Source organism: Uloborus diversus, chromosome 5 (genome assembly GCF_026930045.1).
Source record: "Uloborus diversus isolate 005 chromosome 5, Udiv.v.3.1, whole genome shotgun sequence".
Lineage (NCBI taxonomy): Eukaryota > Metazoa > Arthropoda > Arachnida > Araneae > Uloboridae > Uloborus > Uloborus diversus.
Genome location: NC_072735.1, coordinates 86,084,039 through 86,111,241, shown reverse-complemented (window position 1 = coordinate 86,111,241; position 27,203 = coordinate 86,084,039). Strand labels below are relative to the sequence as shown.

Below are 27,203 nucleotides of genomic sequence, written 5' to 3'. Positions count from 1 at the left end.
GCAGACATGATTTTTGCAAAACATTATTTTCCGTTTCAAATATAGGTGATAAATTGTGTTTTTTTTTTTTTTTGCTTTTCTAAAAAACATTTAAAAGTCCCTCGAGAACCCCAAACTTAAAAACCACTAGATTCAAACAGCAAACTACCAACACGTCTGTCAACTCCCTTTTCTTTGGAATCTGGAAATTTCTCAATTTTTCCTCCCATTATTTTTCTGTGCTAGTTGTGGTGAATGGTAATTCTCCCCCCCCCCCACTCCCTCTCAAAGTAGTATTTGACATTGAAAACTTCAGGCAGATATCCGTAAACAATAATCAAGGTCATTTCAAGCTACAAACTTGTTTTATTGGAAAGAACACCAGAAATAGCGTCCGTGAATTCGGTCGTTGTATTGGATTAGACGATACAAAACAGTCGTTATAACGAAAGCAAATTAAGGTAGAGTTCATAGGAACAAAGTTGGGACTTTTACCACTGGTCGTTATAATGGGACGGTCTTTATAATGTGTGGTCGTTATAATGAGCGTCGACTGTAAATAGGTCTGAGAAACTAAATTATACTCAATACATATTCATAAGCCATTTTACATTGAAATATTTCAAACATCCATTGAAAATAATTAAACATTGAACAAAAAAATCCAACAGAAATCAGACTTTGAAAATTAACCGAATACCTGAGTTTTTTTCAATTTTTTTAAAAATAATTATCTTTAATTTTTAACATCAGTGCACTGTTTAAATAAAAATATCATTATTTAGAGAGCCTAATATGTTTTTAAACAAAAAGTTAACTAGATACATGACTAGTATGACTCTCTATGTACCTATATAATGATTTCAATTTATATGAAAATTGAAACCTTTAACAAAATTAACCTATTGCAAAAAAACTCAGTTTAGAATACCCCAGCAAAACCTCAGAAAAGTCGACTTCAAATGAAAACAACTGGGATTGTCGGTCTGTAGATCCTACAACAGGTGGGGGTTACTTCAACTCTATATCTTCAAACCCTACTTCAAGTTCATCATCAATGCTGAAAGTACAATTTGAACGCTTATGACATGACACCATTTTGAGGTACTTCACATTGTAAGGACACTAAAAACTGCCGTTCATGGGTACACATGGTTATGTGTCCTTGGGTACAAAGGCACGCCATTTTAGTTTTGCAAGCCAGTCACATCAACAGGATCACAGTATCAGGACATTAAAAATCAGTAACAACATCTTCAAAACATAGGGAAACATGATACCTACAGCAAAAATGAATGATTCAATCCACGACATACAAAAAAAAGGAATTATACATGTTTTTTCTTTACTTAGATCCTTCTAAAACCGAAAAAAATTGTGATAAAATTTTACGTGTTCATTTGATAGTGTTGAAACCTCCAGACATACTTTAGAGGGCTGAGACACACACGTTGAACCCCCCATCTGATTTTTCGTGACAATACCCGGAATTTCTCGACCAACGTCTATATGTACAACCATCCGTGGATACAGCAACTTCCCCTAGGCTCTTTCTTTTAAAAATGTCTATGTTTTCTGTTTTGCATGATTTTTTTCTCTTTTTTACAATCTCATGCCTGTGTACATTGCGTTGAAGTTATTTTGTAACTAAGCTGTGTGGATAATTTAATTTCCTGTTCTAGAGATACGAATTCCAATGAGCTAAAGAATTCAACTGATGATTCTCAATCTTACCTTACCTTAAGGCTTTTACATTCTGATATTCACATTATTGATACAAAGGAAACATTCTTACAAGCCATCAGTGATATATCAGAGGCAAGTTACATGTTATTTCTACTTTTTTTTTCACGTGTGTTAAGGTATGCACTCTCTTTTGGCAGTGGTAGATTTATTCACTTCACAGATCCCCACAACAAAGGGGAACCGAAATGCATCCAAAGAGGTGTATATATTTTAAAAACTTTATGTTCTCTTCATCTGTGAGCAGAATATATTTTGTACATTGTTTGTATGGGTTTTTGTGTGGCCTTTTTAATTAAAATTTGCCTGTGCCTTAGTAAGGCTCTTTGATGGGACTGCTGTACATGTGTAGAAAACTTTGAGGGTCTTATAATGCATATGTTGTCCATCATAATGTATCGAAGTAACTTACAACCAGTTGCATATATTGTCACCTTAGAGCAACAATAGGCTATCTTACTGTTTTTCTCAGGCTTGTGCGTCTTACTGTTGCTTTGAAGCGATGATATAATGAATGCATTCATTAAATATCATTTATTTAGTACTTCATAATTGCTATTGCTGCTTCATTATTTGACTGTTTATCAAATCCCAAGCTAATCATGAAATTCTGAAAAATTACTACTTCAATATAGTTACAGGTATTTCAAATTGTGTACCAGAAGTAGCTGTTACTTGAAGATGGTTTTTGATCATCATTAAGGGTTTTGATAAATTGTCTTGGACCAGTCTGACCCCAAAATATGTTGCTGATTATCATTTTTGTATTAGTAGTTATACAGAGCGTATTTAATGGGTTACTTATTCTTATCCATAAATTAAAGAAGTGGTTTCCAAAGTGGTTCACAAGGAACCCCAGGGGCCATGCTGGTATCCAAGGGGTCCATGTCAAGGAACCAAAAAATTGGGGGTGTATGAGATGCAACAAGACTGGATCTAATTTAACCAAGTTACCACTAAAATTTAGTCATTCTATAAGTGCTATAGTGTAACAAAGACAATTTCTACCTATTTACTTTCAAAATATTTATGGTTATATTGTGAATACGAGAGTTTACATGACATAAACTGAACTTTGCTAAAATAAGTTTTAAAATGTTGTTTCAAAATTGGAAAAATAAAGTTTTTTCCCTCTTTTTCTGCAGAATTTTTTAAAAATTAGTTTTAGTGTCAATGTTTTTCAGTATTCAATATGTATTTGTGTTTTAAAATGCAATTTTGATTGAATGCCTGTATATGTGACCAAGAAGATTTAAGGTAAGGGTTAAATTAAAAAATGACCTAACTACCTAATATTTTTAAAGTTATGGTTTAAGAGTGTCCAATATCTTAGGGAGAAATTTCCAAGATGTATTGAAGTTAAGGTTAAGGAGAGAATTTTTAACGACCCTTCAAATATGCGCAACTATAAAAATCACTGTTTGTAAAAGACAAATTTGAAACTGAAGAAGAAACACACCTAGAAATCCTTTAAACTTGTATTACAAGTATTTCTAAGAAGCAGAGAAGACAAGAACTAAAAATAGTTGCTCAAAAAATCCCTACAGAAATTTTGTGACCATTGATGAATGATATGTTTCTGAAACTCTATTTTGTTCACTTCTTCCATGATATTTTGCTTAAAAACTGAAGCTATGAGCAATGAGCATGAGGAAAGGTTATCAAGGTCAATGTGTTTAGTTAATTCTCACTAAATACTGCTGAATTATTACAAGATATGGTCTTTCTTTGACGTACAAAAATCAACCAAAAATGAAGCATTTACAGTAATAGGCAAGCCTGCAAAGCAACCACCACTTTTGGAAAAAAAAATCATTCTTTAATAAAACAGGACTTATTTAATAACATTTATTGCACAGGTTTTTTTCCTCATTTTTAACTTTACCTTCAATTCAATGTGTGATTGTTGTGCATCTTTCTTGAGTGGGCTTTTGTGCATTTTGAAAACAAGAGTTGATAAAAAAATTCACTACCATATTTGTTTTTTTTTTTTTTTTTTTTGACCCAAAATTAGTAGTAACTGACAATTTAAAACCAGGATGCAAACAGAAAGTTCTTTTTTGTTGCATAATGTAATCATATTTTAGGAGTAGCTTATACAGTAATAACACATAGTTTTATTACTATTTTCTTTTTAAATAGCCACATTAATTTAGTGCTTATTTTTAGTAACTTGGTGAAAATAAACAAAGATATAAAATTTATGTAATCCAGTTTAGAATAATAGTAATGATCAATGATATACACTTCAATCATTAAGGTATTTTAAATAAATTATTGTCTTCAGGAGCTTTTACCTGAACAAAAAAACATAATATGATGTAATAGATTGTAAACATGTTGATTTCACTCTCTTTAGTTTTTACTAGTTAATGTGTCATAATCATTTTTTTTTTCTTTTTTAGAATTATGATACTGTTGGTATTGATGCAGAATGGAGGCCTAATCTTGGTATTAACTCAGAAAAGTTTGTATTTTTCTTTTTAAAACTGGTGTTGCTATAACTCAATGCTCATTTGTTTACTGATTCGCTCATTTGTTTACTTTACTGATTCACGATAACATACCTTCAGTTCAAAAACGATATTTTAATAAGAGACTTAAAGAAAGTATTTTCCCCTTGTGAATGTGTACTTTACTGAAATAAAGTAAAATAAAAATAAGGGAAAAAGGTAAATTAAACATAAAAAAATTAATTTGATGTGACATAAGATTAATTTGTGTATTTTACTATTTTTTACTGAAATGTAATTTCAATCCTTTGATTTTTCACTGCATGTCGAAGTAGTAAATATAGTGGTCATTGAATGTTTAATTCATACCTGCCGCTTTTAACTCATTTCAACTGCTGTTATGCTTTTATACCTTGGTTCATATTTTTCAAACATTTTGAATCTGATTGCATCCACTCTTGTGACGCTCACTCATTTTTGTCTGCTATGCAATTCTAATTCTTAGACATTAATAACTTTTTGTTGACTGTTGTTTTCAACCCTTCCTTTTTTTTTTTTGCTGAGGACTTGCTTGCTCATCTTTTTACCATGCCCATCTGAAAATTTATCCAGGTGCCTCCGAGTTAATCCAAACCAGTACCATTTTCAAAATTTACGCTAATAGTCCAGTCATATTAGACATTAAAACCGCAAAACACGATGTAGTTCTGATTTTTTAATGTGTTGTTTGGGTCAGTTAGGGTAGTTTAAGCCTAAGTTTGCAGTTTCAAAAACCTGTGCCTGCTGCGTAATTCACAAAAAACTGCGAAATTTATGGACTTTTTTAAATTTTTCCTTTATAACTCCTAAGGTCAAGTGGGGTTCTGAATGACCAATAGTTTAGGAGATATCTTACTTCAAAAACTGGCTATTTTTTGCAAAAAATGAAAAAATTATGCTTTGATTACATTCTATGACAAATATGGACATGAATTCCCACTTTAATCGAAAAAATCTTGATATACTGTTATAGTGCATTTTATTCGCTTTCATTTAAGCCAAAAACGTAGTCTGTAGATGCAATAGTTCTTTTGCAATTGCAAAACAAACAAATAATCCGACAATTTGATTTTTGAAGAAATGAGACAAAACACTTTTTAATACAATATGAAAGATCCTATTCTAAAAAAAGGGGACAACGAATGATGTAATAAGACTCTAATGTGTGTTTATATAAGTTATGTGTGCTGGCAAAACAAGGCGGTTATGAAAAAATTAAATAAGTCAATAGTTGACAGTCCTATGCAGGTAATGCAAACATTACTTCCCCTACTTATCTATGCCTTTCACATTGATGAATTTTTGTCCATAATTCGTTTTTCGACTGGAAAGTTATCTACCGAGTTTGGTTTTGAATAGATAATATTTTTGAATAAAATATTTTCAGTGCAAAACACTTCCCATTTAAATAAGAGAGATATGGACAAAAGAAAAAAACAGCATGATTTCAAAAGGTTAAACTATTTACATGTTAGTTTTATCATTAAAATGTATCTTAAAAATTAACTACACTTAATGTCTTGATTGTATGGTGTCTTTGACGGGTACGATCGTACTCCGGAATTGGAAAAAAGAAGGATATGTCGATTTTTTTTTTAATTTTATCATTTTTCTTTTTTCCATTTTTGTCGATTAGAACAGCTAAGATGTTGTGTGCAGTCTTTTCAAACGGCAAATTGCACAAAGCTGAGCAGCTAAAATTAGTTCTCCAACAACAGCATACTCCCATATATCCTTTCTTTCACTAAAATGAGAAAAATCTGAAAAGGACGGGTGAGGCTAGATCGTTCATTGTAGTGAATGGTGACGAACCAATATCAAAATTCATGTTGGTCTTCGACCAACTTCGCTCTGAGGCGTCCTTCTCCTCTGCCAACTGTTTGTTTACTTGTCTGTATCTGCGATCCGAATGGAATGAAGCCACTCTTTTGGTTGAAGACTAACAAAGACGTTTCATGCTGCTTTGAGGAACAGATGGAACTGAATACTGTCGCTGAATATCGGGGGATGCCTCATTTCCATACAGAGCAACCAGCTCCATCTCTACAGCTTCGGCTAAAGCTTCAGGAATCACTTCAGAATGAAAGCTATGGTGGCTTGGTCAACCTTATACCAGTTCGTTTGAACAACATCGCACAGTTTTGCTTTTCTTAGAAAGACATGGGAAGATGTATCACATCCACTAACTGCGTGAAGAAAAAGTACGTATCTAAGAGTTATTCCATTTTTCCTCGGTTGAAAAAAAAAAAGTATAAAACTGAATAGAAATTAACTGGATTTTGTCACTTTTCTGGAAGGAAATATTTTGAATGTTTGAGACAAAAACAGCAAAAAAAAAAAAAATAAATAAATAAATAAAAATAAGATCCGCATTAGGGTGGGTCGAAATAAGCCGAAACTTTTTTTTTTCGAAATCAATTTTTGGATAGTGCGCAAAAGTTGCGTAATGAGCTAGTTAGCACTCACAAAAAATTTCTTGGATATTAAAAAATATCTAGCCGGCGCTATTTGACGCTATAAAACCGAAAAAAATTAGAAAAATGAATTTTTGTCGAAATTTTTTTTAAAAAACTAAATTCCAAATATTTTGCTGGAATGCACCGAAAATGTTATATAATGAGCCAGTTCGAGCCCATAAAATGTTTCATTGATTTTAATGAGCATTTAACCACTCCTTTCGGACATCAAAAAATTGGAGAAAAATGAAAAAATATTGAATTTTTTTAAAAACCATTGCGAAAATTATTTTTCAAAATTAAATCATAGACTAATTCATTAAATAGCACTAATAATCATAGTAATTATTATCACGTAATAATATCATACATTTTCTAGAATTACATATAAAAATAATAAAATTTTGAAAAAGAAATCTTCAAATTTGATTTATAATACCTCATGCATAATAAATATCATTTTTTGGAATAATATTGTCCCTTTTTATCAAATGATGGAAGTTCTTTCCTAGCTTGAAGTTTGGCACGAATGTATCCATCTTGTGCAGTTTCACCACGAACTTATATTGCAGCTTCGGTTATTCGTTTCACACAACGTTTCACAGCTTCCGTGTGACAGGGAAGTTTCTCGAAATAGCTGTAGGCTGTTCTTTGCACATTTCTTTCAATTGTTGGTCTTTTAGATGCATTGTAAGAGGTGGCTCTGTTGCAACAGTTTGCGCAATGAACTAAATCAACATAATCAATGGCTTCAAAATTGAGTTTAGGACGGCTTAAAAAATCGTAACCATCCGAGCTCTTCGACTTCTTATTTCTAGAGTTCAGAATGTACCTAACAGCTAATTCCCGAATGTATTTTCTTGAGTCAAACAACATTGTCAACAGTAGCTGTTCAGGATGAGCGAAATATGCATTATTTGTTACCTTATCCACTTTTCCAATAGCCATTTTTCTTACTGTCCTTTGATCAATTAGAAACTGTTTTTCTCTATCAGGGACTTTTGCTTTTTTTCTGCAATTACACGAATATAAATCTGCGCATTTGCAGGCACAAACGTCAAACAAAGTCGCAGCCTCTGCTTTAAATTTGCCTAGCTTTGATTGTAAAAGTTGCGTCTTTATATTTTTAGCATTTTTTGTTGCGTTATTATATTTAGAATAATAAGATAAAATCATGGCAATCACTCTTCTTATCGAAACAAGGGGAAGGAAAGCACGCCCCCAAATATCAATAACTTTTTTTGCAACTACAGCGGCCACACTTGCTGAAGATGGTTGCTTACTTCCTTCTCCCTTTATTTGCATCTTTGTGATTTGATAACATCTGATAATGTCCTCATATGTTGGAAGAAATAAAGCATCGGGAGGAGACAAATCTCTTCCAGGTCCAAATAGAAGACTACTTGTGCTTGCTCGCGTTACTTTCTTTTTCGCGCGTTTCTACATAACAGTCGTGTTGTATACCAAAACAAAGATAATAATGCAATGACATTCGAAATGTCCGGCTCCCGTTTAAAAGACTTCAGAGGATTCACATTTTTTTAATACTCAAGGGCTCTATTTGTCAAACATATATAAAATAGTTATAACATAATCTTAGGAATAATAGAAGCAGTTGAGCGCCGTTTATTATCCAGGAGAAACAATTGGAACCGAAGATTAAAAAATTAGCATCTTATGTAACTATTTTTTATTTGAGTGTGTGCATTTTTTAAAATTGGCTTACAAGTGTCGCATAAAATTGATTGAATTTTCACTATTTTTTCTAAGTAACGTATTGCGTAACATTTCAGTGCTTACTTATTTTGAAACTACTTTTTTTTTTTTTTTCATTTTTCCCATGTGTCAGTCTTAAAGGAGCGTAGCTAAATATTCTACGAAATGTATAAAAGTCTTTGAGGATTTCAACTAATTCACTGACAGATACTTCTAATGTTTGCTGAAACTAGCTTCAAACTTTTATTTTTAACCCCCCCCCCCTTTTTTTTTGAAAAAGGTGCATTTTTGTCCTTTTTTTTCAGTTTTTCAAGGTCAAATAGCACCGGCTAAATATTAAACAAATTTAGCAAAATTTTTTATGGGTAATAACAGGCCCATATAGCAACTTTTCCGCACTATCCAAAAACAGATTTCCAAAAAAAGTTTTTTCGGCCCACCCTAATCCGCATCCTCTTTATCATCGATTACAATCTGTTGAGATGTACTTTATTCAATGGCGGTTCAGTTTCTCTAGTTGTTTTTATCTTCTATGCCCTCAAGTCTAAACCTAGGGAGCAACTTATAATTGAGGTGTCATTTATTACACTAATTAGAAAAGCGTTTCCTCAGGAGCACTCTGATGTTGAGAAGTCAAACATAATCATAATCCGCTGGCACACTCTTTCTGATGTATCCGAAGACAGTAAAAACATCCCTGAGTCATTCCAGTTCTTCAAAATAATAATTTAGCATGAACATAATTCATTAAATTTACCAAAAAAAGCATACAACTGAATTGTTTAATATGTTACAATTATTGATTAGTTCTTTCAGGCCTTTTCCTTTAGTTTCATTGGAACCAGTTCATTCATTACACATGTATGCTCACAAACTGGGGAAAATTTATTGATTCGCAAAACCGTGAAGTTTCTTCCAGTGTACATAAAAATCCTTTGAATTCATCCCGTTTTTCACATCTGTTGTAAATAAAGGCAAGCATTTTTTGTGTAGAAATCGAGACCTGCTCAGTGAAAAAGTGGAAGCATTTTGGTTAATGTTTCTTGATGCATCCCTATTTTCCATACTTTCTGCTTGAATGGTTTTTCAATAAGTATAAACATTCGACGATATTGGGCTTAAAGTGTATGGGTACATTTTCCATTCTAGATTTCCTGCAGAAGCTTTACGTCTGATATGATGAACCAGGACAGTTTCATTTGCTTTTGCAAAAAAAAAAAAAAATGAGTGAGCTTTCCTTTTCATTTATTCTTTGTTTCTCTGCTCGTCCGTCTTAGGATATTTAAATCTCATTATGAATTCGTCTGATACCAAAATTATGGTTTGGGGTCAAAATGTCGCCACCGAAATGTCGCGGGACAAAATGTCGCGGCCAAAATGTCGCCGGACCAAAATGTCGCCGGGCCATAATGTCGCCGATCCAAAATGTCGCCGGTCCAAAATGTCGCCGGTCCAAAACGTCGCCAGTCCAAAATGTCGCCTGCCCAAAATGTCGCCTGCCCAAAATGTCGCCAGTCCAAAATGTCGCCAGTCCAAAATGTCGCCGGGCCAAAATGCCGTAGATCCAAAATTCACTCATTCAGTTAGTAAGAAAAATGCAAATGTACAAAAATGCTGTTTAACACAAAATTTGCAGAATAAATGATTACTGTCTTTAATGAATGTCTCTGTTAAAAATGGGACTGAACTGAGTTTCTTGATAAATTCTAAGAAGATTATTCCATTTTGATTCGCAACTCTCGGCTGTTTTTCAGCAAACAAATAGAATACAAGCGTTACGTTATATTATTTCATAATACAAGCATTACGTTATCTTATTTCTTGTGACTCGCTATCTACCAACTGTAAAACGTTCTGACGGCGTTCAGTTCTGAAGTTCGCTAAATTATTTTAAACTTTTCTTCAAGAATAGTGTGCGTTTGTATGTGACCGATTTTTTGGGGCCATTCTACGTCAACACCTGTAGTAAGAATTCGAACGATACCCGCAAGTACCCATATATGATTTAGGGCTGCGTGGTTTTTTGCGTCAATTCGTTCAAGATAGTGGAGTAACTGAACGTTTTCATCGATATGCGTCACGGTCATTGCTCAAAAAATGATGAACGGAATCAAATAAAATGTTAGGAAGCAGCAGGGGGACAGATTTTGGGGCCAATAACACCAGAGGATGGAGCAATCGAATGTTTTTTTTTTCCTTTCTTTTTTATTATCTGTGACTGATATATCTCAAAATGTAATACAGTAGACCCTCGTTTTAAGCGGGTTTATTTTACGCGGTTGAAGATTTGACACCTTTATTTTAATTTACGCAGATGAGTGTCGGTTTTACGCAGATGCGGCAATTCAAACAGGTAACATTTTCCTCTCTTTCAAAACCCAAGCTCCTAAAGATTACACGTAACTAACTGCATTTTGGCGTGCTAATAATCGAACTTGGGTCCTTGGAGACATTTTATGCGATTGGTTCCAGAGCTTTTTCCATCAGAAGTAAAGTGATTAAACTCACATAGTTCAGAACTCACTGGAAGAAGAGCTTTTAGGAGTGATAAAGGAGGTCAAAACCAACGAAGATACCGACTCCGACAACCAAAAACGCTCACATTGAAAATTTTGAACCATTCGTAGACAATAGAAATGATCTTTCTGATTTGTTAGTGAAGGAAGATTCTATCAAGGAAATGACGCAAGTGGTCATGGATGCGTTAATGCTCCGCAAAGAATTAGAGAAAAATTCTTAATGACTACCAAAAGACTATCATAGCCAGCTCTTCTTCATAAACAGAACACGAAATTAGTTTGTTTTCTTTATGCATATTGTGCATAAAAATCGATATAAGTACACATTAAACTTATTATTAGTCATCACTAGAATGAAGTATTTTTTTATCTACGGAACCTAATCCCTATTTTGACACTAATATTAGGTCTCAATTTACGCGGTTTCGATTTGCGCAGCATTTCCGTGGAACATAACCCCCGCGTAAAACGAGGGTCTACTGTACAAGGGTTAACACAAAATTTGGTCTACAGGTATATCTTAAAGGCGAGTTGCTCATTTATTTTTGGCTTCAGTCATCCCAAAAGGATGGCTCACCGAATAATTTTTATCGTTTTATGTGACTGCTATATCTCAAGAAGCAGTAATGCGAGGATTCATACAAAAATGTAGCATACAAGTGAAATTAAACAAAAACAAGCCTTATTTTCGTTCTAAGTTGAGTTTCGTAATCGTTTACGTGAGTCAGTGTAATTAAATAAACAATGAAAAATATACTGAATTTAAATATGAGAAGTTGAGCAAGATATCAATAAAATCTAAATTAGCCGTGTATTTCTCTCATTTTTGTAGCACTTTAACTAGCGTGGGTGTTAAATAAAAATTAAGTTTGCATTCTTATACAATTTGCGTAGTAAAAATTCACTAATTAAAACAGCAATTTTTTCTGAGAGAGAAAAACTTATTTGTTTATTATTATTATTATTATCAATATTCTTTTCTTTCTGAATTACCAAGCTATATTGAGCTGGAACTATTACTTTTTGAAACTCATTTTAAAAATAAGTCTAGGTCAAAATTGATCTGAATAAACTCATTGATATCAGTTATTTCACCATACATTATTAAATTTTTTCTTTTCTATTTAAAATTGGAAAATGTGATTCAGCTGACAAGCGCTACTTCGCAAGTACGAAAGTATCCTCTTGAAAACCTTCAATAAAATAGCTGTTCTGAAATTGTCCCTTGATGTTCTATCGAATATATAAATTTCATGAATGTTGAGAATTGAAAATATTTGTCATCGCCTAGAGTTGTTTTTCAAAAATCTGAGTGAAAGACACCTGTTTTAGCAGTTATGGGTTTCATTGATTTCAAAAGATTTGACGGTGAACATTTCAACGTAATTTCAGAATTTTACTCATAAGAGATGGGAGTTCCCACGGCAATAATCTGTCATCTCTGTTAAACATATGTTTTGCTGTCCCTAAATCCCGGTCGCAAAGGACATACAAATGTCCTCTCAGAGGAAGGTCTCGAGCAGTCTTGTTAAACTTCTTCAGTTTCATTTCCAGAAAAAGTCTCAGAACAGTTTTGATCTTACTTTAACCAACGTATATCTTACTGAAAACGTACAGTTGTTTTTTTTACAGTTCTTAGGGTGATGTTAATAAATCTATGAGAAAATTAAATTTCATTAAGATACTTTTCTACTTGACTTCCACCCTGGCCCGTGATTTCGAATTTTTCCAGTGAAAGGGGAGAGGGAGGATAACGGGCGTATAACCAATGCAAATTTCATAGGATTGCTATAAAAACCACTTTTACTTGTATATAAAAAAAAAAAAAATTCAAAGTCGGAGGCCATTCCGCCTGATCCCCTAAATGGCTGACCTGTCGCTACCGTAATAATATGCTAGAGTGAAGGAGTTATTTGTTTTTACTTCATTACGCCAAAAAATACAAACCGCCTATTCTCTTGCCATATTCACATTGCGCCTCACTATTCTTTCATTCCCGTTTAGAACAGTTTAGTTTTACTTCCATACCAATTTTTTGTCTGAATCCTTGCGTTACATCTTGATTCTTTGCGTTACATCTTGAGTATTATTATTAATCAGATTAAACGAGAAAGAGAATTCCGTTGCAGTAGCCTTTCGCATGTTTACGTTTGTAATAGTATACAGAAAAACGTATATTTTTCTGAAAACTATTAATTTTCTGGAATTAATCTGATGTTTACGAATTAAGACAGGAGAAAACATTTGGAATTTTTGAAGGAACTTACTTTGAAAGGCAATTAATATTCTTTCGCAACTTTTATGCTGAAAAGTATCGACGTACATTTAAATTTTTCATACCAATTGAACTAGCGAATTTTGGGCTGGTGACATTTTGGACCGGCGACATTTTGGGCCGGCGACATTGTGAACCGGCGACATTTTGGACCGGCGACATTTTTGGCCCGCGACATTTTGAACCGGCGACATTTTGGCCGCGACATTTTGGGCGTATACCCAAAATTATTCTCCATTCCAAATAAAACCCAGTAGGTAACTTTCCAGTCAAAAAAATGAAATACGGCCGAAAATTCATCAATGTTAAAGGCATAGATACGAATGATTGCGTTATTTGCATAGGGCTTTCAATTATTGACCTATTAAAGTTCCCTATAATCACCATGTTTTTCCAGGACACATACGTATATAGACAGGCATTAGAGTCTTATTATATCATTCTTTGCACCCCTTTTTTTTAGAATAGGATCTTCCCTATTGTATTGAAAAGTGTTATATCTCATTTCTTCAAAAATCGAATTTTCCGATTATTTGTTTTGTGAAGTGATTGTAAAAGAATTATTGCATCTGCAGACTTTGTTTTTAGCTCAAATGAAAGCGAATTGAATGCACTATAACAGTACATCCAGTTTTTTCGATTAAAGTGGGAATTCATGTCTATATTTGGCATGGAATGTGATCAAAGCATAATTTTTTCATTTTACGCCAAAAATGGCCAATTTTTGAAATACGATGTCTCATAAACTATTGGTCGTACAGAACGCCACTTGAGCTTCAATTGTTCAAAATGTAATTTGCTTTAAAACTGGTATTTACATTTAGTATCAAAAGATGGATAGTTTAGGAGTTATAAAGGAATAACTAAAAAAAGTCCGAAAATTTCAGTTTTTCGTCAATTACGCAGCGAGCACAAGTTTTTGAAAACTGTAAACTTAGATTTGCACTACCCTAACTGACCCAAACAACATATTAAAAAATCAGAACTACATCGTGTTTTGAGATTTTAGCCTTTTTTTTTTTTTTGTATAATATGACTGGACTATAAATGCTTACCATGCTTTAAAAGATATAGAAAATGAAACTCTTAATAAAATTTTATCTGATAATTAAAAATGGTTAGAATGGTGGTAGATTTCTGAAGGCAAAGGACTTTGTTCTGGGAAAATACTGAGCAGAAATCTAGAAAATTTTTGAGGTACTCAAATGCAATGATTATTTTCAGTCTTTTTTAAAGTTTTGACAATTATGTCAGAGTTATTGCAACTATAAAATATATAACTTTATTAATAATTGTAGCTTCAGAAATGTTTCTTATAAAAAATCTCTTTTTTTTTCTTTTTTTTTTTTTTTTTTGTACAATGGTAAAGATTTTTTTTTTACATGCTTTTCTTTAACTTCACTCGTTGTACGTAACTTTTTATTTTCGCTTTTTCCTAAAGTTTGGAGTGCTGGAAACATGTTTACATACATGTATATACTGAAAAAAAATTGTTTGTTTGTTTGTTTGTTTGTTTGTCTGTCTGTATGACCGGATTTTTTCAAATCTTGCAACTTTGATTAAACCAACTTCCAGATGTCCTAGGGTACTATTTTTTTTTTTAAAACACTCGTCATGGATGACAATACAAGGTTCCATCATGAGTTTTGGACCCGGATAACCAGGTCGATGATGACGGACCGGTATACTCGCGGGTTACATGCTCTTCTTTAACTTCACTCGTTGTACGTAAATTTTTAATTTCGCTTTTTCCTTCAGTTTGGAGTACTGGAAACATGTTTACATGCATGTATATGCTGAAAAAAAATTGTTTGTCTGTTTGTTTGTTTGACCAGATTTTTTCCTATCTTGCAACTTTTTTTAAACCAACTTTCAGATATCTTAGGGTGATAATTTTTTAAAAAAAACATTCATCTTAGATGACAATACAAGGTTCCATCATGATTTTTGGACCTGGACATCCAATTCGATGATGACGGGCAGGTATATTCGAGGGTCAAAAAAAAAAAAACATAATATGTAACTAAAATTAAAAAGTCTTCTTACAGACACTCTAAACCGCCAAAAAAAGTGACTAACAACGAAAAGAGAAACAGCAACACAGCGCAAAAGAAGGTTGGAAAAGGCTCGTGTGAAATATACAGCTAAGAAGCTTAATAATAATGAAGATGTTCAACCCAAGTGACAGAACGGGAACGTTTTTGACCACGTCGTTTAAAAGAAACCGCCTGCAGAACGTAAAGTTTGCTTAGCAGCAAACAGGTTGAAAAATTCACAATCTCGCTCAATCGAGATTTCTGAAGAACGCAAAGCTCGCCAAGAATCAGATCGTCAAAGTAATTCTCAACGTGAAGCAAATGAATCCGATCAAAAACATAAAGCTCGCTTTGTGATTGAGCAAGCTATACGTCGAGCTACTAATCCTTTCAAACGACGGACCATTGAAAATAACCCCTGTTTTGCCTTATCTTTGATGAATTGAGTTTCAGTTTAAGTAAGTTTGTTTCTATTCTTGGTAGTGTGAACTTGAAATATCTTTAAGTTGTCGTTAACCCCACTAAGTACTTTACAGCAATCTCTACTTGTTTCTTGTGTTCTTTTTTTCAAAATCAATTGAAAAGTCAAGCTTGCTACACTTTTTTGCTGTTATTATTATTACATGATTTTCTTTAACTTCACTCGTTGTACGTAACTTTATAATTTCGCTTTTTAATTCAGTTTGGAGTGCTGGAAACATGTTTACATGCATGTATATACTGAACAAAATTGTTTGTCTATATGACCGGATTTTTTCAAATCTTGCAACTTTGATTAAACCAACTTCCAGATGTCCTAGGGTGCTATTTTTTTAAACACTCGTCTTAAATGACAATAGAAGGTTTCATCATGACTTTTGGAACCGGACATCCAGGTCGATGATGACGGACCGGTATATTCGGGTGGTTACATGCTTTGCTTTAACTTCACTCGTTGTACGTATTTTTTTAATTTCACTTTTTCCTTCAGTTTGGAATGCTGGAAACATGTTTGCATGCATATACTGAGAAAAAAAATGTTAGCCTGTTTTTTTGTTTTTTTGTCTTTATAACCGGGTTTTTTTCAAATCTTGCAACTTTGAATAAACCAACTTCCAGATGTCCTAGTGTGCTATTTTTTTAAACTCTCGTCTTTGATGACAATACAAGGTTCCATCATGATTTTGGACCTGGACATCCAGGTCGATGATGACGGACCGGTGGTCAAAAAAAAAATATATATATATATATATATATATATATAACTAAATTAACTATTTTGTAACAATAAGCAGCACGAAAATTTTTTTCTTTAAATTCATTTTATTTTTTTTAATACAGTTTTTAATTTATGAAACCATATTTATTTTTAAAAATAAAAATAATTTTGAATTTTTATCAAATCTTACAATTTTGATTAAACCAACTTCCAGATGTCCCAGGGTGCTATTAATTTTTAAACTTGATGCATGATGCAACCTTGTATGGACTTGGACATCTAGGTCGATGATGACGGACCGGTACATTCGGGGGCTAAAAAAAAATATTAAAAAAAAACGAAATATATAACTAAAATTTAAAAACATTTCTTACAGACACTCTAAACCACCAAAAAGAAGTGACTAACAATGAAAAAAGAAACAGCAACGCAGCGCAAAAGAAGGTTGGAAAAGGCTCGTGACAAATATGCAGCTAAGAAGCTTAACGAAGATGTTCAATCCAAACGAAGAAAATTAGTGACAGAAAGGGAACGTTCTTCACAACGTCGTTTAAACGAAACCCCTTCAGAACGTAAAGTTTGCTTAGCAGCAAATAGGTTGAAAAATTCACAATCTCGCTCAATCGAGATTTCTGAAGAACGTAAAGCTCGCCAAGAAAGAGATCGGCAAAGAAATTCTGAACGTCGAGCAAATGAATCCAAACAGAAACGTAAAGCTCGCCAAGAAAGAGATCGGCAAAGAAATTCTGAACGTCGAGCAAATGAATCCAAACAGAAACGTAAAGCTCGCTTGGCGATTGAGCAGCAGCGGAGCTCTAAACGTCGAGCTGAAGAATCTGAAGAACAACATGAAACTCGCTTAGCGATTGAGCAGCAGCGGAGTTCTAAACGTCGAGCTGAAGAATCTGAAGAACAACATGAAACTCGCTTAGCGATTGAGCAGCAGCGGAGTTCTAAACGTCGAGCTGAAGAATCTGAAGAGCAACATAACACTCGCTTAGCGATTGAACAGCAACGGAGTTCTAAATGTCGAGCTGAAGAATCTAAAGAACAACACGAAGCTCGCCTGACGATTCAACAGCAACGGAGTTCTAAATGTCGAGCTGAAGAATCTAAAGAACAACACGAAGCTCGCTTGGCGATTCAACAGCAACGGAGTTCTAAATGTCGAGCTGAAGAATCTAAAGAACAACACGAAGCTCGCTTGGCGATTCAACGGCAACGGAGTTCTAAACGTTGAGCTGAAGAATCTGAAGAACAACATGAAGCTCGCTTAGCGATTGAACAGCAGCGGAGTTCTGAACGTCGAGCTGAAGAATCTAAAGAACAACACGAAGCTCGCTTGCCGATTCAACAGCAACGGAGTTCCAAATGTCGATCAGAAGAATCTAAAGAACAACACGAAGCTCGCTTGGCGATTCAACGGCAACGGAGTTCTAAACGTCGAGCTGAAGAATCTGAAGAACAACATGAAGCTCGCTTAGCGATTGAACAGCAGCGGAGTTCTGAACGTCGAGCTGAAGAATCTAAAGAACAACACGAAGCTCGCTTGGCAATTCAACAGCAGCGAAGTTCTCAGCGTCAAATGATCAAAGTTCTAGAAAATGATGCTCGTTTAGCATATATCCGTCAGCATGTTTCTCAACTTCGTATTGTAGAACGAGAAAGTGAAACGCTTAAAGAACGTACACTTCGCTTGGCGAATGAACGCTTTCGAATTTGCCAACATCGTTACTACGAAAGTCTTGAAGAACATACAATACGTTTAACCAAACAACAACAATACCGTCAACATATTAATGCTGATATTACTACTTTTGAAAAAGAGATAAACTCATTTTGTGACAATGTATGTCAAATTTGTTCTAAAAGGTGCTATCCAAACCAGGTTCTAAAGTTTAAATTACCATCTCCAAAACCTGAATTTCTTCCCGATGAATTGATCGAAAAAGACCAGTTAGTGCTGTGTCATCGTTGCAAGAACCATATTATAAGTCGTAAAACGACCTCACCACCAAAGGCTTACTGGAATAATCTTTATCCCGGAGAAGTGCCGAATGTTTTGCAAGAGCTCACGCAATCTGAGCAACGACTACTGTCTCGTATAATACCATTCGTCAAGATCATTAAATTCAGCGGTTTATACGGCCAGTATGGTTTCAAAGGTCAAGCTATTCTTTTTGCACAAGACATCTTTGAAATTAGTGAGAAATTGCCACGTATGCTTCCCAGATCTCCAGATGATGCAGGAATCATCGTAATAACCGAGAGGCTTGAAAACTTAGACATCACACGGGAGTTTTCAATTTCTCGCGATCGAGTTTACGCTGCTCTGCAATGGCTTATCCGAAATAACCCATTATACTGTGACGTTGAAATTGATTATAACGTCGAACTTGATAATAGCGCGTTAGTTAGAGTGGCAGATGAAGTCATAGAAGCTGTCCACGTCGAGAATGAACAACCTACAGCATATGTTCAGTTGAACGATAATTCTTCAATTTTAAGAGCATCATGGAATCAAGCTAATGAAATAATATTCAAAAATTTTCCAGGAATTCAGTGCTGTGCTATGGTTTTGGCCAACATCACAAAGGCCTCTATAATCTCCCCTCATTTGTGGACAAAAAATATTTTAGATATGAACATGATTGAAGGCGACAACTTGTACAAAACAGTTCGCATTCTTACTGAACAAGGACACGAAGAAGCATTTGAAATAGTAAATGGTTTTTTATTGGTTAAAAATTTTAATGTCATCAAACACGGTGTAACCATTTTTGGCAGAAATTTTACATTGGAATACAACGATGAGCCACGTTTGTATGGAGTTCTCAATGATGCAGCGAACGAAGGGAATATTGGTTATACTTTACATGAAGCACTGTCAGAACTATTCCAAAATTATACAGCGGGTATTTTAATTTCATCGGGAAAGTCGTATGGTGTCATGTACTACAACAATATGTACTGCTTTACAGATTCGCATTCATGTGGACCAAAAGGTGCAAGTGCCAGAGATGAATCAGGAAGAGCATGTGTGATTCAGTCACGTACACTACAAGAACTTGTACATATTTGCAAAAGAGCGACTGGATCTCGTAACGTGCAATTTACAATTGACTATATCAAAGTAATTTTTGATGAATCAGTAGAAAATCAAAATATTTTGGCTGAAGAAGCAAATCATCCACAATTGCACAACTCCATTCAACCTCAAACTCAAGTACCTTCCTGTCCACTGGTGCTTTAAACATCTGTAATGGCACCGATAGACTGTGCTCAACCAGATGTTGAAGATGAACTCGAGTTGAACGAAAATATCAATGAAATCAGAAGAAAGACTCGTGATAACATTGTTAATATCGGACATGAGCTGAAAGCTGAAGAGTTAGCTTGGTTTTTCTTGTTTCCGTATGGCATAAATGGCTTTAAAACATCAAGAGCAGTCAGTATCACTGCATTAGATTACTTTCAAAGCCGAATTCTAGGCAATGATTTACGATTTCAACGCAATGATTATCTCTTTTATGCTTTATCGATGTTCGAATATGAACGAGTTAAATCTACCATATCTGCTTGTACTAAAAAAATTCATGGACAAGATGGCATGATCGAAGACGTTCATTTGTATTTAAGAAATTTGAGAGGTTCTGCAGCCTATTGGAGAGGGGCTTTAAATGAACTCGTAGCCCAGATTAAATGTCTGGGGCCACCAACTTACTTTGTCACCTTCAGCTGTAATGATTTGCATTGGACTGACATGAAAAAGGCGTTGTTGATTGTCGACGATCGCTCCGACGAAGATCCAAATGACTTGGACATTATATCGACACAGCGCCTTATAGAACAATATCCAGTGATTGTTAGTCGTCATTTTATGGTCAGAGTAAATGCTCTCATGAAGTTAATCCTCCGCAACAATAAAATCTTGGGTGGCAAAGTAAATGACTTCTGGTGGCGCGTTGAGTTCCAAAATCGTGGCAGTCCCCATCTGCACATGATTATTTGGATTGAAAATCATCCTTCGTTCGAAACACCTGAAGGAATCCTAAAACTTGACGAAGTTCTGACCTGTGAATTACCCCCCGTTGACGATGAACTTTATGAGATCGTCAAAAAGTGCCAAATACATCATCATACGCATACGTGTGAGAAAAATAACTCTGATACCTGCCGATTCAACTTTCCCAGAAAAGTTTGCACTGAAACACGCATCATCGCTCATACATCAGATGAGTTCATTTGTAACGGTGGAAGAATTTGCCTCTTGAAACGCCGACCCAAAGAGAGTTATGTGAATAACTATAATAAGTCACTTCTTTTGATATGGAAGGGCAACATGGATATTCAACCATGTGGCTCCAATGAATCTATAGCATATTACGTCGCTAAGTACATATCCAAGTCCGAACCCACACAGTTAAATTCCAGCATTGCACAGGCGATTCAACAAATCCGCCGAGATGAGACAAATATTTCTCGCAAACTTTTCAAAATATGTATGCGTCTAATGAGTGAGCGACAAGTTTCGGCATGCGAGTGTGTTTTTAGACTCTGCCATTTAAATTTACGAGACAGTTCAAGACAATGTGTTTTCCTCAACACCAGAAAACCCGAGCAAAGATACAGAGTATTAAAATTCAACGAAGCGGGAGATAACACCGGACTGTGCGCAAACATCTTTGATAGATACGAAAAAAGACCTCTGGAGCATCAAAATTTCAACTTTGCGAACATGACCTTGATGGAATTCGCCATGAAATTTAAACCATATTACGCGAAACCACAAAGCAAAGAATTTGTTGAGGAGAGTATTGACATTGACGTTTATAATGATAATGTTCCCCATAAGAGAAAAAAAAAAGAATTGATTACTTTGATGGACAATTGTAAAATAGAAATAAGAAATGTAACTGCTGTTGTAAGAGTTCCATACTTCGTTGCCTCCACTGATCCGGAGAATTTTTACTATAGTCTTCTTCTGCAATACATGCCCTACCGCTCGGAGCAAGAACTACTTGAAGGATTTAATTCTTCAAAAGAAGCCTTTCTTGCTCGAGAAGAGGCTTTAAAAAGAAACAGCGAGCAAATGGAAGAATATCGAGAACGAGATAGACAACTGGAGAATGCCTTTAACCAAGCTCACGCATTCGAAATACTCGATGCAGAACCGCTTGAATTGCAGGAAGACGTTGACGAAGAAGTTTTGGAACAACAAATAATGGACGACATTCAATTTCAAAATGCAGTCCAACCAATGAACTTGCGTCAAAAAGACATATTCAAGTACATTACATCAAGTATTCAAGACCAATTGGGTGGCAGCCAACACCGAGAAAGACTTTTCATCACTGGCCAAGCTGGCACTGGAAAAACATTTCTTTTCAATCCACTGAAAAATCAAGTCAACCGATGTTACGCCAAGCCAGTAGTCAAAGTATGTGCTTTAACAGGTGTAGCTGCACGATTGGTTGGAGGATCCACATTACACAACTCGTTGAAATTACCAGTTCAAAAAGATGGTCGTATTGTGGAAATGCCTTTACTAACTGGAATATTTCTCCAAACTATGCGTCGACTTTGGACAGACATTGAATTCTTCTTCATTGATGAAATATCCATGGTACCGTACGAGATGCTACGCATGATTGACTCGCGTTTGAGGCAATTAAAGAACACTGACAATTTTTTTGGAGGCCTTAACATTCTAGTATTTGGTGATCTAATGCAGCTTCCACCTGTGAGAGGAAGACAAATATTCCAACAGCCCGAGCACATGATTCCTGCTACTGACTTATGGAAACTTTTTTCTTTGGTAGAATTGGTGGACAATATGAGACAGCAAGGAGACATGTTGTTCGTTGACCTTTTAAATGCTCTTAGAATTGGTGAACTCTCGGCACAGCATATGGCTGTTTTACTTGAGAGAGAAAGTTCTGATATGGATGGAGAGTTTTCCATTGAAAGAGCCTTAAGAATCTACCCAACTAACAAGCAGGTAGATGAACATAACAATCGAGTTCTCCAGTATTTCAGGAGCAAAAATACTAGTATCTACAAAATTCGTGCCCAAGATCAACTAATCGATGCAACAAAAAAACTCAACGAAAATACAAGTATCGATAGCATCATTTCAAAAGACATTAACAAGACCGGAGGTTTACCTCGAGAATTAGAAATTTTCGTAGGAGCTAAGGTTATGTTAAGAGCCAATATTGACGTCACCAAAGGTCTTGTTAATGGAGCTATAGGATTTGTAAAAGAGATTGTTTGGCCATATTTTCGCCGAGCTCAAGTGTATGCCGAGGACATACCATCTGTTCTCATCAATTTCGGTAAAGACGGCATACACAAAATCGAGCCGAAATCCATTCAATTTCCAGCTTTATACAGTTATGGAACTGCCGAAAGGCGAATGTTGCCGTTGATTTTGTCGTGGGCTTCAACTGTACATAAAATGCAGGGAAGTACTGTGGACTATGCAGTTGTCTATCTTGGAAATAAACTATTTGCTGAAGGACAAGCGTACGTAAGCTTGAGCAGAGTAAGATCTCTTGCTGGACTCCGGATAGAAGAGCTCGACTGCACAAAATTAACTGGCAAGAAGCCTTGCAATAATGATGCTCTTGTGGAAATGGAGAGAATGCGGAGGTACAGTGAAAATGATGAAAGAATACGAAATAGTACTGTCAAAAATGCTTGAATTTTCAATGTGGACTAGACCTACTGGGCAAACCACAATTAAAAAAAAAAAAAAAAAAAAAAAAAACGTTTCTGACTATTTACCTCTCAAGTGGTGTGGAAAAAGTAGCATTTTGCATGTGTCTAGTGATGTGATATACTAGAAATATTGGTATTTTGTAATTAAAACTAAAAAGTAGAAAATAAAAATAATAAAAAAAATTTTAAAAACATGCTTTTCTTTTTTTCATTCAAAAAAATGAACTAAAAAGTGGAAAATAATTTTCTTTTATCACAAAAAATTTATCCTATATAACACATAAGTTAACATCAGACCTATTGTATTACGATACATTGAAATTATCATTTAAATTTCTGACTAAAAAGAAAAGCGTGGGCGCCGTATAACCCGTTTTATACTAATGAAAATTAAAAATTTAACATCATACACATGGAAAAGCAATTATTACCAGATGAATTAAATTTAAAGAAATAAATTGGTATGTATTAATTTATTATATTAGACTTAAGAAAATTAGAATAGAATTATAAAAAAATCACATTAAAAATTAAAACATAAACATTGAATTGAAGATTAAATCATTAAGATGGATCAAGATTCATATAAAACTACAATAAAAATATTAAGAGTGTTATAAATACACACACCAGCATTATAATAAATTACTAAATTAATTTTTATTATATTACGGCTCTGAAGTATCATAAGTGTAAATTTTTTACTAATTTTTAATGTCTGATTTTAAAAAAATGTTTCCACTTGTAAAGAGAACCTTATTGCAAGGTACAGTGGTTATTGACACGTAAGTTTAGTAATATGAACAATAAATAGTAGTCGATTGAAAATTGAATTTTAATGTTCGCATATACTTATTAATTATCCTTATAAGATAATCAAAAATATTTTCGATAACTTTATGATAAGGCGCCCACGCTTTTCTTTTGAGTCAGAAATTTAAATGATAATTTCAATGTATCGTAATACAATAGGTCTGATGTTAACTTATGTGTTATATAGGATAAATTTTTTGTGATAAAAGAAAATTATTTTCCACTTTTTAGTTCATTTTCTTTCTTTTAACTAAAAAAAATAGTAATTTTTAAACAAATAGTGCAAAAAAAAAGAAGTAAAAAAAAACTTTGAAAATTGAGCATGCAGGTATGTTACATGCAATTAGTAAAATTTAAAGACTTTATATTCTTTATTTATGCATTTTTTTTAAAATTTTCAAAACAGTGTAAGTTTTTTACACATTGAGATTTTCCTAAGTTGGCAACTGAAAATTTTGTTAAGTTTTTTAACGATATTTTTTTTTCATAAAAACAATATTGATGTTTAATACCAAATTAAACAGGACAAAAAAAAATCCTTTTGTATATGTCACTAGTAAGGTTTTCATTGTAAATTTTGAAGACTAAATTCAGAGTTAAAAAATAAATAAATAAATAAAATAAATACATGAATAGATGAAAAAAAATAGAAAAAAAATATTTTAACATTCTAAAAAATATGCATGTTTTTTTTTCATAGGTTATCCCTTCTTCAACTTGCAGTATGGGATTTTGCTTATTTGATGGATATTTTAAAATTACAGGAATGCCTTAAGCAGTGTGATTGGGAACAAATGATGGAGAGAATATTTTGTAGCAAAGATATTTTGAAATTAGGTATGTCTTTTATGTTTCTAGTTGGATTTGTCAACTTGGTGAGAAACTGAGATTTTTGAGACAAGTTGTTACAGTTTTTAAAAATTCAGTAACTTATCAGAGCAAATCTTTGAATAAATTAAAAAGCTGTTTTTTTTTTTTCTTCTCAAAATTAAATTTATATTAAAAGTAGTGAAATGAGTATTGTAGCGGACAGGAAAACCTTCCGTCGAGTTAAAACATGCAGCGTAGCCTTGCTGTATTTATGTGGTGCAAGAAATAAAATAAAATAATAACTTTAACTTTTAATTTAGAATTCCGGAAATAATAATTTAACTGGAAATATGAGATTGTGAGTTAAAAAGGTACTGGAATATTTTGGTGATTTCTTATTGTAAATAAATTTTATTTATTGTAAATATTTATGTGTGTTTTTTATTTCTGTGGTTTAATGATTTTTATGTAATACAACCTTCTGATAAATTGTTCGGTAATCAAAATAATACTTTCAACAATCATCAACAGGTAAGGTTTCTTTTAAGTAAATAGAAATGATTTCGGTACAAAACTAATTTTGGTGCAGACTAATAATTCAAATCCCTGCAATTCATTTTTCCAAGGAAACAAAAGTAGAGCATTTTCAAAGAAAAACTAAATTTTTTAATCCATAGAAAACTTGATTTTTCTTTGCATTCAATTAATTCTTCATTATTTTCTATTTGTTGGCTTTTGTCTCAAATAAATTTGAATATTGAAATGAATGACTCTTAAAAAACATTCTTTTTTTTTAAATTTGCTATGTTATATTGACAAGTTATTATGTTATATATTTTTTCAAGTTTTTTTTAGAGAAATATGCTTTACAAAACCAAGGGAAATGCTCGAGCTTTCACTTTCTAATAAAAATTCCATCATGTGTGTATTTATAGAAAACCAACAACAAATTGAAGAAAACAATGTTTCTGATCATTAATGTAGTGTATAAAGCTGAAAAATTTTTTGTAAATTTCAAACGCTAGTGAAAACAATCATACAATGGGTGTCTGTAAAAATATCACTAATATCAACTATAATATATAAGTTTTTCTTTAAAAAATGTCAACTTATTTTGCATTTTTGGCTTAAATGAAATGCAGGTTTTCGATGAAGTTTGACCTAACAAAAAACTTTACAGCATGCAAGAGAAATGTTATGCTAAAATTTGAGCCCTCCCCCCTCCCCCCATGCTTGATTAAAGGAGAATTTAAAGGAATTAATTTTTTGTTGCTAATGTGCAATTTGTGTACTTGTGCAGCTTGTGTTTCTCTTTTTTCAGCATTGTCTGCTAGATGCTTTGATATTTTAAGGTTTTATTTTTAAAAAAAATTGCTAGTCCCCTTATAGACAAATTACTTAATTATCACAATTTTTTTCTTACTTGAGTTTGCTTTTTTCACTTTATTCAGACATTTAGCTTTTATCTGATTAGTGATTATATTTGTGTCTTTTTTCAACGAAACAAATGTACATGAAACGTTTTTGGTTACTCTATTCCTTCACATTTAAATCAGAATTTGATGTTGTCACTTCACCTTCAGATATTTGCTCTATCTACAGGATATGGAGTTGATGGTGATTTACATAAACTCACGAAACTGATTCAAATGGAGAAGGCTCAATATAAACAGTTCCATCGATTAGTTGATCTTGGAAGTTTTTGTAAAAAGGTTTGTTTATTTTGTCTTTTATGATGCTTGTGGTGCATTTTTCTGCTTTTTTGTTGAGAGCGCCATTTTATTATTTGAATTGAGTGCAATGTAAATTTACAAAAGAATGCTATTTTTAACTAAAACTTTTAACTAATTAATTTTTTTTGTTATTTTTAACTAAAGGCTGGTGATGAAGAAAGAATCTTGATGTGCCGAATGTTTGTGGGAAATGGTTACTCATATACGTTTGTTTCATTTAACATTTGAGCGTTGTTCAATTCAAATTTCTGGTAGTTTTTTAGTGTTGCAGCTGGATTTCTTTTTGTTTATGAAAATTTGTTTCCTAAAAGTGATTTATTCAATTACCTGGCTCTCATTGAGTAATATATATTGGAACTCTTCTTATAACACCTCTCAAGGGCCAAGAATATTTATGACAAAACCCAATAACATTATAAGCAATCATTACTGCTCATGGGTGAATATAGGAACACATTTTTCTCAACTTAAAAGCAGAGTTGTCACTATAAACGATGTCACCTGCATATGAGGAATTCGGAGCTGAAGTGGATCAAATCGAAATGAACTTTGTCCATTTTTAAGCCGAAATTCAATTTCAAGGTGTTTTTCAGCATTTCAGCAGGTATGCATCCAATACCTTAAATGATTCATTGTTTTTTCTGTAAAAATATCCAGAAGTGAAGTTGCTTGCACTCAGTTACAACAGATTTGCTTTCATACAATCTTAA

The 27,203-nt window shown here is 33.6% G+C and overlaps 1 protein-coding gene across 2 annotated transcripts in view; it reads left to right on the top strand.

Annotated features, from left to right (window-relative positions):
- The window catches only part of LOC129222213 (exonuclease mut-7 homolog), a 157,618-nt gene that overhangs the window by 103,045 nt on the left and 27,370 nt on the right, over positions 1 to 27,203 (top strand). For both annotated transcript variants that reach the window (XM_054856690.1, XM_054856691.1), the window contains 4 exons: positions 1,662 to 1,797; positions 4,128 to 4,189; positions 24,651 to 24,787; positions 26,363 to 26,472. In XM_054856690.1, coding sequence (XP_054712665.1) covers positions 1,662 to 1,797; positions 4,128 to 4,189; positions 24,651 to 24,787; positions 26,363 to 26,472 — 445 coding nt within the window. The remainder of the gene's footprint in view (positions 1 to 1,661; positions 1,798 to 4,127; positions 4,190 to 24,650; positions 24,788 to 26,362; positions 26,473 to 27,203) is intronic.